This window comes from Schistocerca americana, chromosome 2, assembly GCF_021461395.2.
Source record: "Schistocerca americana isolate TAMUIC-IGC-003095 chromosome 2, iqSchAmer2.1, whole genome shotgun sequence".
NCBI lineage: Eukaryota > Metazoa > Arthropoda > Insecta > Orthoptera > Acrididae > Schistocerca > Schistocerca americana.
The window spans coordinates 960,918,025-960,931,049 of record NC_060120.1 but is presented as its reverse complement, the minus strand read 5'-3'; the positions used below and the strand labels follow the sequence as shown (position 1 = coordinate 960,931,049).

Genomic DNA, 13,025 nt, shown 5'->3' with positions numbered 1-13,025 from the left:
AAAAGTTTTTAATGAACACTAGTCGGAAATAGCAGTGCTCCTATTATTAACTTGACCTATAAATTGTTTTTCTAAATTGTAACAAAAAATTTTTGAGAGAAATGCCTGAAGATAAAAACGAATCTGAATGTTTATTTCTTGTGTGGAATGTTTATGCAATATTAGTCTACAATTTACTGTTACTATTCTCAGAGGATTGAGATACAGCAGCACAGAATATGTTAGAAGAAGAGGTTAAAAGCACAGTGACTCTGCCAGTGTAGCAATTACTGTTCATAAAATTTGCAGTTAGTATTAACCAACAGTTTGCCAGCTAAATTAAGTTAGAAGCGATTCATAGATACTCTATACATAGCACAGCATAGGCGCACAGATCTAACAGCCAACTGTTTGACTACTTGTAACTCAGAGTTCCTACATTTTCTTCCTTGGACAACAGGAAATATTAATGACAAATACCTGGTGGACTTAAATTGAGTTACCCTTGTAGTCTCATAGCCCCTAAGAGGCCCTAGCAGCAGCACATACACTTCTCCCTGTTGTGACATTCTGATACAAAACCGTTCCTCTCCATCACATGATAACATAAAAATGATCGAAGTTGTAATCTTTTGTGTTTGCACATTTTATAGCCCACCGCTTCTCCCAATGAATACTTTCTGCCATTTCCTGCTGCCAGTGATTTAAATCTGTGACATTTTTATTTCAGTCAGTTTCACAGCAGAATAAAACAACCAAATTCAGACTTTCGGTTGCTGATTTAATGAGACATACAATATTAAAAGTGACAATAAAAATCCGAAACAATAAATTAAGATGTATTTAGTAGACAAAGAGGAAGGAAGATCTGTAGTTATGCTTCAGTTGAGATTCTTGTGCTGTTTCGTCAGAAGACACCGAGCAAAATGTTGCTAGGTCCCCCAGAAGGTGGTGCTGGTGCTCCAGTAGGCTGAGGTCCTCCAGTAGGCTGTGGCTCACCAGTTGGTTGTGGCCCTCCAGTTGGTTCAGGTCCTCCAGTAGGCTGACCTGTTGGTTCAGGACCTCCAGTTGGTGGTCCTGGTGGTCCAGTTGGTTCAGGACCTCCTGTAGGTTGACCTGTTGGGTCAGGACCTCCGGTTGGTGGACCAGGTGGGCCAGTTGGTTGTGGTCCTTCAGTGGGTCCAGGAGTGCCAGGTGGAGTCTCCTGACACCTGCATGCTGTCACCTGCATCAGAATTATATGATATAGTCTGGAATGAGCCATAAAGGTACAGCTTACAACTTACCCTCACAGCTCACAGAAATTATAGCTTCTGGGTCGAGCTGTGGCAGATGTTTGAACAAAATCATTTAATAAGTTTCATACACTGGGTTATATTAATTATCTGTGTCTAATGTCGTTCAATTTTTGTGGTATCGACTGCCACTGAATAATGAAGCTGTTAATGATCCTCAAAATGTTATGGAGAAGGGTACCTTCAGAAGTCTTAGGTCGCATTTTAGTTATGTATTGTAGACTGGATCATTAAACAGACTTGGTAAATACTGAGAATAACTTGGTATTCCTGTATAAGAACAGAAGAATGAACTGGAACTGAAACGTGATTTACCCTCTCAATAATGACCATTTGATACTGAGCCAACAATATTACATGTCATGAAATGCTTATTGCGTTTCCCATGTGGTTTACGTTTTTAAACAATAATTAAAACTCTCTTACACTCTACTCTCCACGTTATGAACATAAATTCGATTTTTATTTCCTCAGGGCAATTTTTCCATCATAGGTAACAGCTTCCACACATCAATGAAGTGGAATGGACTTTAAAAATCTAGGCTTACGGACAGACACTATCGGATCAAAAATATTTGGAGTTATTAGTAGGCAGTAATATGGATGGGATTTGGCTACATTTTATCACTGTTTGATCTCTGCTGGGGACATTTTCAATGAGGTGTTGCAACGATTCTGGAATAACAGGCCCATTCTTCCTCAACAGACCATTTCAGATAAGGTAGGACGCTGGGACCTGGAGCGAAGTCGACCTAAATCATCAAAAAGGTGTTCCATTACGTTCAGGTAGGGACTCTTGGCATGCCAGTCCATTTCAGGAATGTTATTCTACACATACCGTTGGCACAAGTACTCGTTTACGACAATGTGCACGCTGATACAATCAATCATCGTCACCGACTGTTGCCGGCCGGAGTGGCCGTGCAGTTCTAGGCGCTACAGTCTGGAACCGAGCCACCGCTACGGTCGCAGGTTCGAATCCTGCCTCGGGCATGGATGTGTGTGATGTCCTTAGGTTAGTTAGGTTTAATTAGTTCTAAGTTCTAGGCGACTGATGACCTCAGAAGTTAAGTCGCATAGTGCTCAGAGCCATTTGAACCAGTTTTTCGCCGACTGTTACTCTACTGCACATAGTATACAGTGCTATAAAATGTGTTGATATCCTTCGGAATTTATCGTGTTCTTCAGTGCGACAAGTGGTGCACATCGTAACCACGAAAATGCCCCCATACTAATTCATCAACTCCTACGTGCTCCACTTTTGGCATTACGTATGATGGCGGGTAATGTTCTACAGGTACCCAAAGCCGTCATCGGATTGCCACAGGATATAGCGTGACTCATAACGCCAAATCCTCGTTTCCAACCATCCATTGCCCAGCCGATTCGCTCTTTACGCCATTTACATCTACATCTTCACTCTCACTTCCCCTCTTTGCTGTTCCAGTGTCGCACATTATCTCCATGTGGCCTCGAATCTCTGATTTTATCTTCGTTGTCTTTTCACGAGATGTAAGTAGGAGGAAGCTATGTATTTGTTGAGTCTTCTGGCAACGTACACTGTCGAATCTTCAACAATAAAATGCACCGTGATGCATAACTGCTATATTGTAGCTTCTGACACTGCAGTTGGCTGATTACCTCTGTGAAGCTTTCCTGCTTACTAATTGAACCTGTAACGAAATGCGCTGCTCTTCTTTGGATCCTCTGTATTTCCTCTATCAATCCTATCTGCTACGAACCGCATACTGACCAGCAGCATTTAGGTAATGGTCGAATGTTTTGTAACTTACTTCCTTTGTTTGATACAATACACTTCTTGAGGATTTTCCCAATGAATCTCAGACTGGGTTGTGTCTTACTTACAATTGATTTTATGTGGTCGTTCGATTTCAAGACGCTCAGTACGCGTACTCCTAGATGTTTTATGGAAGAAACTGCTTCCAGTGGTTGTTCTGCAAATGTGTAATCATACGAGTACAATAAAGGGTCTCTCTGTCTATGAATGAGCAGTACGTTACGTCTGTTAATGTTGAATGTCAACTGCCACAGCCTGCACCAAGGGTCGGCCCTCTACAGGTCTTCCTGCAGTTCACTACAATTTTCTAGCTTCGCGATTTTTCTGTAGACAAAAGCATCGTCCATGCAAAGCCTTATGGAACTTCCGACGTCATCTGTTAGGTAGTTATGTATATATCGCGAAAAGTAATGGCCCCATAACATCATGTGGCTCTTTTACCTCTGAAGACTTCTTTTCGTTCAGACTGAAATGCTGTGTTTCGTTTTCTAGAAACTCTTTAGTCCAATCACACAGTTGGTATGATACTCCGTATACTCGTATTTATTTCATTAGGAGGCAGTGGGGAATCGTATCGAATGCCTTTCGGAATTCAAGGAACACGGCATCTACGTTCGCACCTGTATCTGCTGCTTTCTGGGTCTCGTGGAAGAATACACAGAACTGGATCTCAAACTATCGTTGTTCCCTGAACCCTTGTTGGTTCCTACAGTGGAGATTTTCGACCCTCAGAAATATCATAATACACGGACATAAAACATGTTACAAAACCTTACAACTGACTGACGTCAGAGATGTAGGCCTATAGTTATGTCCGTTTGTTTGATACCCATGTTGAAAATAGGAATTACTTGTGCTTTTTTTCCAGTCATGAGGAACAGTTCTCTCTTCCAAAGACTTAGGGCACACAGCTGGTGGAAGAGGGCCTAGTTCTTTCGCTTAATAAGAGTAGAATCGAATTTTTACCCCACCAGATCTACATCTACATCTACATCCATACTCCGCAAGCCACCTGACGGTGTGTGGCGGAGGGTACCTTGAGTACCTCTGTCGGTTCTCCCTTCTATTCCACTCTCGTATTGTTCGTGGAAAGAAGGATTGTCGGTATGCCTCTGTGTGGGCTCTAATCTCTCTGATTTTATCCTCATGGTCTCTTCGCGAGATATACGTAGGAGTGAGCAATATACTGCTTGACTCTTCGGTGAAGGTATGTTCCCGAAACTTTGACAAAATTGTCGGTATGCCTCTGTGTGGGCTCTAATCTCTCTGATTTTATCCTTATGGTCTCTTCGCGAGATATACGTAGGAGGGAGCAATATACTGCTTGACTCTTCGGTGAAGGTATGTTCTCGAAACTTTGACAAAAGCCCGTACCGAGCTACTGAGCGTCTCTCCTGCAGAGTCTTCCACTGGAGTTTATCTATCATCTCCGTAACGCTTTCGCGATTACTAAATGATCCTGTAACGAAGCGCGCTGCTCTCCGTTGGATCTTCTCTATATCTTCTATCAACCCTATCTGGTACGGATCCCACACTGCTGAGCAGTATTCAAGCAGTGGGCGAACAAGCGTACTGTAACCTACTTCCTTTGTTTTCGGATTGCATTTCCTTAGGATTCTTCCAATGAAGCTCAGTCTGGCATCTGCTTTACCGACGATCAATATTATATGATCATTCCATTTTAAATCACTCCTAATGCGTACTCCCAGATAATTTATGGTATTAACTGCTTCCAGTTGCTGACCTGCTATTTTATAGCTAAATGATAAAGGATCTATCTTTCTGTGTATTCGCAGCACATTACACTTGTCTACATTGAGATTCAATTGCCATTCCCTGCACCATGCGTCAATTCGCTGCAGATCCTCCTGCATTTCAGTACAATTTTCCATTGTCACAACCTCTCGATACACCACAGCATCATCTGCAAAAAGCCTCAGTGAACTTACGATGTCATCCACAAGGTCATTTATGTATATTGTGAATAGCAACGGTCCTATGACACTCCCCTGCGGCACACCTGAAATCGCTCTTACTTCGGAAGACTTCTCTCCATTGAGCATGACATGCCGCGTCCTGTTATCTAGGAACTCCTCAATCCAATCACACAATTGGTCTGATAGTCCATATGCTCTTACTTTGTTTATTAAACGACTGTGGGGAACTGTATCGAACGCCTTGCGGAAGTCAAGAAACACGGCATCTACATGTGAACCCGTGTCTATGACCCTCTGAGTCTCGTGGACGAATAGCGCGATCTGGGTTTCACATGACCGTCTTTTTCGAAACCCATGCTGATTCCTACAGAGTAGATTTCTAGTCTCCAGGAAAGTCATTATACTCGAACACAATACTTGTTCCAAAATTCTGCAACTGATCGACGTTAGAGATATAGATCTATAGTTCTGCACATCTGCCAGACGTCCCTTCTTGAAAACGGGTATGACCTGTGTCCTTTTCCAATCCTTTGGAACGCTACGCTCATCTAGAGACCTACGGTACGCCGCTGCAAGAAGGGGGGCAAGTTCCTTCGCGTACTCTGTGTAAATTTGAACTGGTATCCCATCAGGTCCAGAGGCCTTTCCTCTTTTGAGCGATTTTAATTGTTTCTCTATCCCTCTGTCGTCTATTTCGATATCTACCATTTTGTCATCTGTGCGACAATCTAGAGAAGGAACTACAGTGCAATCTTCCTCTGTGAAACAACTTTGGAAAAAGACATTTAGTATTTCGGCCTTTAGTCTGTCATCCTCTGTTTCAGTACCATTTTGGTCACAGAGTGTCTGGACATTTTTTTTGATCCACCTACCGCTTTCACATAAGACCAAAATTTCTTAGGATTTTCTACCAAGTCAGTACATAGAACTTTACTTTCGAATTCATTGAACGCCTCTCGCATAGCCCTCCTCACACTACATTTTGCTTCGCGTAATTTTTGTTTGTCTGCAAGGCTTTGGCTATGTTTATGTTTGCTGTGAAGTTACCTTTGCTTCCGTAGCAGTTTTCTAACTCGGTTGTTGTACCACGGTGGCTCTTTTCCATCTCTTACGATCTTCATTGGCACATACTCATCTAACGCATTATGTACGACGGTTTTGAACTTTGTCCACTGATCCTCAACACTATCTGTACTTGAGACAAAACTTTTGTGTTGAGCCAACAGGTACTCTGAAATCTGCTTTTTGTCACTTTTTCTAAACAGAAAAATCTTCCTACCCTTTTTAATATTCCTATTTACGGCTGAAATCATCGATGCCGTAACCGCTTTATGATCGCTGATTCCCTGTTCTGCGTTAACTTTTTCAAATAGTTCGGGTCTGTTTGTCACCAGAAGGTCTAATATGTTATCGCCACGAGTCGGTTCTCTGTTTAACTGCTCAAGGTAGTTTTCAGATAAAGCACTTTAAAAAAATTTTCACTGGATTCTTTGTCCCTGCCACCCGTTATGAACGTCTGAGTCTCCCAGTCTCTATCCGGCAAATTAAAATCTCCACCCAGAACTCGAAATATTTTCCAAATTATCCTTCAGGTGCTCAGCCACAACAGCTGCTGAGCCAGGGGGCCTATAGAGACATCCAATTACCATGTCTGAGCCTGCTTTAACCGTGACCTTCACCCAAATCATTTCACATTTCGGATCTCCGTCAATTTCCTTCGATACTATTGCACTTCTTATCGCTATAAACACGCCTCCCCCTTCACTGTCCAGCCTGTCTCTGCGGTATACATACCAATCTGAGTTTAGGATTTCATTACTATTTACGTCTGGTTTCAGCCAGCTTTCTGTCCCTAATACTATATGTGCGTTGTGACCGTTTATTAATGAGAGCAGTTCTGGGACCTTTCTGTAGACGTTCCTACAGTTTACTATTAGCACATTAATATTGTTATTCCCTGTTGCATTTTGCCTACTCCTACCTTGCTGCGTCTCAGGAGGCGTCTTGTCGGGCCTAGGGAGGGGATTCTCTAACCTAAAAAACCCCCATGTGTACTCCACACGTACTCCGCTACCCTTGTAGCCGCTTCCGGCGTGTAGTGCACACCTGAACTATTCAGGGGGACCCTACATTTCTCCACCCGATAGCGGAGGTCGAGAAATTTGCAGAATCGTCTGAGCCTCTGGTTTAAGCCTTCCACTCAGCTCCAAACCAGAGGACCGCGATCGGTTCTGGGAACGATACTACAAATAGTTAGCTCTGATTTCCGCCTTCACCAATTCCGCCAACCGCCTGTACGAACTGAGGATGACCTCTGAACCCAGACGGCAGGAGTCATTGGTGCCGACATGAGCAACAATTTGCAGTCGGGTGCACCCAGTGCTCTCTATCGCTGCCAGTAGGGCCTCCTCCACATCTCGGATGAGACCCCCCGGCAAGCAGACAGAGTGAACACTAGCCTTCTTCCCCGACCTTCCTGCTATTTCCCTAAGGGGCTCCATTACCCGCCTAACGTTGGAACTCCCAATAACTAATAAACCCCTCCCCCCGTGTGCCTGCTCGGACCTTGCTGAAGGAGCAGCCACATGTCCACTCACAGGCAGAGCGGGCGATGCCACACGGCCAGCCTCCACATTGACCCACCGCCTCGTGCGCCGCGAACGCCGCTGAACCCGCCACTCCCCTTGGGGAGAGGGTGGCCCAACCGCGCCCAGTACACGCGAAGAAGTCTCGACAGCAGGGACAGAGGGTGAAGCATGTAACACCTGGGGTGTACCTTGCGACGCACCAGACTCCCCACTGCCGCTACACTCCGAGGCAGCAGCCTGAAGACGGCTGACCGCGGCCATCAACACGCTCAGCTGTTCGCGAACAGTGGCCAGCTCCTCCTGCGTCCGCACACAGCAGTCACACATCCTATCCATCCTAAGGAATCAATTTACTGAAGAGAGTTAATCAACCTTTAACTAGACTGCTAATTCACTAAAGGCGGCTGTTTATTCACTAAACTGTGGTTGCTAGGCACTTCTTGTAGAAAACAATGAAAATAGCACTACCTGTCTCTGGACTGTATTGCAAACAAACACTAGCACTACTGGCACTATGGTTGACTAAAGGGACTCTCTCTGACTGTATTCAAAACAAACACGAAATCTATGGAACTATTAATAGCACTCGACAATTAAAGCTTCCTAAAAGCAAATACACACGGAAGAAGAAGTGACAAGTAAGAAAAATACAGTTAATACTTAAATTAAATCCAGTGGCAGTCCCTCTACAGAGCGATTTCAATAGCTTTTCTATCCCATGGCCGCTTATTTCGATATCAGCCATTCTGCCGTTCGTGCCACGATTTACAGTAGGCGATCTTCCTCTGTGGAACAGTTTTGGGAAAAGATGTTTAATATTTCGGTCTTCTCATTGTTGTCCTCCGTTTCACTGCCATTATGGTCACACAGTGTCGGGACAGATGGCTTTGATCCGTTAAATGACTTAACGTAAGACCAAAAATTCAAATACATTAAATGTATTTGCAATTTCGAACACACACAACCATTAACTGTAGAAAAGAATGACGATACTTAAAATTGGTGCCAGAGCGCGACTAGAAACCTTATTTCCTGCTTATCGTGTGTGGTCTTTTTTCCATATGGCTATCCGTGTACTACCCACAGCCACACCCGAACTTCCATATGTCGTCATCACCATGTGTCTACAACCTGTACTTGTACATCTATTATGTGTATCCCAGTACGGGTGAGACATTTTACTCGAAATTCGCAAGCCCGGTGTCGGTGGATAAATACGATATTGCAGTGCCTGTGTTATTCTGAATTACGATGTGATAAAGTTGCTTTGGATATGCACTCCACATTTACTCTCTGACATAGCTATAGGTTTCAGATGGGTGTGCACAGGCGTAGTGCTAAATGAATTGTTGAGAATGATGGCTTCCCTGTAAGATTTTATATTGCGTAAATTATGTAATTATCAGTGTTATGACAGTTTGTTCCTATTATTGTTCTCAGATCAATTGCACAACCCACATACTTCTCACATTTTCGGGTGAATGCTTTTGAAATGCTGTATTTCTCTGAACGGAAATTTATTGGGAGGTTTGCTAAAGTGATGTTCTAAGAATTGAAAAAAATTATTATTAATGCTATTATTAGTAGAGCTTTCTATATATTTCATCGTTATTATTGGTAAAATCATAGACCTCTAAACCATCTGCAAATGAACGTATATCCAATGGTACGGGATCGATTCATTTTATGAAGACAACACTCATCGTATCTGTCAGTATGTGACTTCTTACTTCCGTGTTCTCAAAGGAGAATCTTTAATTCCTCCCATTTCTAATGTCATAACCGAGAATAAGTAAACTACTGTCATCAAGAAACTGAAACGAATACTTCGGCTGAAAGAGGCCACTGAGTGTAACTTAAGCGTAAGCTAAGATGGCGATAAGAACATTAAATAGTGAATAATAATGTTGAAAATATGTTCTTATGAATTCATCCAACAACTCCTAATTATTATGTATACCTAATGGTGTAGTTAAAAAATACAGGAACGTTGATACTTGTTGAGCACGCCTCAGTAGCGACTACTCACCACAAGACACAGGAGAAGAGCTGCCACGGTCGCTCTCATGGTGCTGAAGGACGGCCGAGATCAGGGAATGCAGGTATTTTATACGTCGCAGCGTTGCTTGATGTTCTCCTTTCGTGACTGTACAACAATGCTACCGAAAATAGACCTGAATCTTGCTGATATAATGCAACATCTGGATGCGTCCATAGGCTACAGAACACAACCGTGGAGGTGTTAAGAGTTTTAGTACTCTCTTCATGACAATCGGGAAACGTACGTTGATATTCGCGTGGCACCCAAACATTTATTGATTTCAACATACGAACTTTTAATATATGACGTAAAACGATGTGATGGAGCTGAGGTCTTTGCAGGTATGGGTATTCTTATTGTGAAGAAAGTTCTCGAATGAGTTGTGTTTGACAGCAGGATCTGCCGTACAACCCATGCGATCCAGTGCCAAGTCAGATTCCTATTCTGAATTACTCTTCCTCAAGGAACATGAATTAATTACTTATTTCAATACATGCTCCCTTAATTTCACGACAGTCACAGTGGGTATATGAACACAGCCTGATGATTGTACGTAAATTAATTTTAAAAAGGAGTAAAGGCTATTGCATTTTACATTCCGCTACATCAACAGATACAACTTCGTCTAGATATTCATCTATATCTATACTATGCACATCACTGCGAAGTGCCTGGCAGAGGTTAGTTCTCACTCTACGACGAATTACCGCATGAAGCATATGATTTCATGAATAGTTTTGTTCACGATGTACTCTTGTCCTCAGCGTCCCTACGACTGCGAAACAGAGGGATTGTAGTACATTCCTACATTCATGACTTAAGAGCGTTTCTTGAAATTTTCTACGTTTTCGAGGAATAGTAGGCGTCTATCTTCTAGAGTGCAACTCTAGCTTTTCGGCGTGACGCTCTGCGATCTGTCCCAGAAACCTTTGAGAAGTCGTGGTGCCAATCTTTGTTTAGGTTCATCAGTCCCTGTTACTCCTATTTGGTATAGGTCCCACATACTTCAGCACTATTCTAGGACAAATCGTACGAATGCTTTGTAAGCAATGTGTTCTGCAAATTCATTGCGTTTTTCTAGTATCCTACCAATTAACGATAGGCTACAATCTGATTTAATTACGATTGAGTCTACAGCATCATTCCATTTCATATCATTACAAATCGTTGGACCAAGGTACAAGGGTTGGACAGAAACATGGTAACATCGCGAGAAACCAATGTGTGAACATAAATGCGGATGCTGACCAAGCCTGCTAGTTGCGCTGTTGTACCTGATCATTAGTATCACCTATGCGATATCCTCAATACTTTGCAAGTGTCAGTCGTGGATAGAACAATGTTCTGTGTAGTTGTGAGTGTATTATGTCGGAGCTAAGTGAATTCAAACATGACCAAGTTATTGATGCCCATAGGGCGAGTACTTCAGTAACCAAGGATGCCGAAGTGTTTGGTGCTTCGAAAGGCGCCGTATCTAAGAGTTACAGTGCATGCGGGGAAAACAGAAAAACATCATCTGCTAAGTCATGACGTGGAAGAAAGTGTGTGTAGAGTTATCATGACGGATGGGCACTGAAGAGGAATGTGACGAAAAGTAAGGGGTCGATAGCTTTAAATGTCACTGCAGAGCCAAATGTCGCTCTCACGAAGCCGTTAACACAAAACAACACGGAATGGGCTCCGTAAGCAGAGAACTGCGGAGTGAACTGGAATTCCAAAACCATGCATCACCGATGCACATGCCATTAACAGGAAAAAATAGTGCGGTGCCGAAGCCGTGGGGGTTCTGTGATGATCTGGGCAATCATATCGTGGTATTCCGTGGGCACCATTTTTACTCTGTAAGATCACATACTGTCAAGGATTATGTGACTGCTTTCGCTGATCATTTCTATCCCAAGGTGCAATGTTTGCTCACTCGTGATGACATTGTGTTCCAAGGTAACATGGCCCCTGTTCACACATCTCGCATTATCCAGGACTGGTTATATGAGCACGAGGATGAATTGAGCATTTCCCCTGCCCACCACTGTCATTTGATCTCAATTTATTGCACTCTTGTGGTCTGATTTGAAAACAAGGGTGCGTGATCCATCTCCGTCATCGTCACTTGAACGTACCACTATTTTACAGGAAGAACAGAATAGTATTCCTTTGAAAACCATACGTGACCTGCATTTACTCATTCTGTCCAAGAAGATAGGAAGCTATTCTGAACGTCAACGGGTTTCCAGCATCGTTTTAGGCACGGTAATGTGCGTTTCTGGTGTTTCCATATTTCCACCGCCGCATGATTTTTTTTACATCAGTCATTAGTCTTCCGAGTGATTTAATGTGGTCCGCCACGAATTCCTCTCATTTATCATCCTCTTCATTTCAGAGTACTACTTGCACGCTAGTTTTTTAATTACTTCTGGGATGTATACCAGTCTCCATTTTCCTCTACAATTTTTACGCTCTATACCTCACTTTTATAGCATGGAAGCATTTCCCTGATGTCTTAACCCTTGTCTTAATTTGCTTCCAAGATAACACTTTGTCTACTTCGTTGTCCTTAATTGTGATTTATGTTGATGGTTAACTTCATTCTCGCTACTCTTCATAACTTTCGTCTATCTTGAGCTTAATTTCAGTCGATAGTGAGTGCTTATTAGACTTTTCATTCCATTCTGTGGGTCGAGCAATTCTTCTTTACCCTCATTGAGGATAGCGAAACCGAATGTAAAACACTCTAAATATAAAATTTACTACAAAAAAGATTACATTCCAAAGACAATTAATGGCACACTTGGTTGACTGCGCACATATACGCACATCATTTAGCGTAGCCCATTACATAAATCCTACCTACTGCTTGGAATATTCAGAGTTTGAGTTTATATTTAATATTTTTACAGATTTTTGAGCCGTTACTGAACGGATACAACTATCGATCTCAGAGAGGTCTTGTAACTAGTGGTGGAGTCTGCAAGCAGCCTCTTTGACGTGTGGCTAAGTCAAGTATGCGTTCTCAGCTGGAGGGCAGTGAGGGATTGCCAGCAAGGAAGCAAGAGGGTGTAGAGGGAACATGTATATTCATGGTGTGCTGGTCATACAACACTGGCTGTCCTCCCTCTCCGTGGGCTACGCCGGTGACTTCCGATACGACTCCACGTGGAGGTGACGGTTACAGCTAACTGGAATGACAAGTGGTTCAAGAAGACACAGCCGCTAGCAGAGGCCAACGTGAACCATCTTGCGAATGGACAGCTCTGTGGATTCCAAAACTCTGTAGAGGCCATTCAAGATGGTTGCTTTTCCTTATGTTGAAATAGTATTCGAACAGCGTCTTTCAGAAGACGAAGCATCTTTTGTTGTGATCACAAAGATGAGTTTCTTAGTGATGGT

The 13,025-nt window shown here is 42.9% G+C and overlaps 1 protein-coding gene across 1 annotated transcript; it reads right to left on the bottom strand.

The window, feature by feature from the left end:
- Positions 1–871: 871 nt before the first annotated feature.
- LOC124596188 (proline-rich protein 2-like) lies at positions 872–9,668 on the bottom strand. The gene is made up of 2 exons (XM_047135229.1): positions 9,627–9,668; positions 872–1,204 (listed from the first exon to the last, which is right to left on the bottom strand). Exons 1-2 carry the CDS (start codon positions 9,663–9,665, stop codon positions 887–889), a joined length of 357 nt encoding a protein of 118 aa, XP_046991185.1. The 5' UTR covers positions 9,666–9,668; the 3' UTR covers positions 872–886.
- Positions 9,669–13,025: the final 3,357 nt, after the last annotated feature.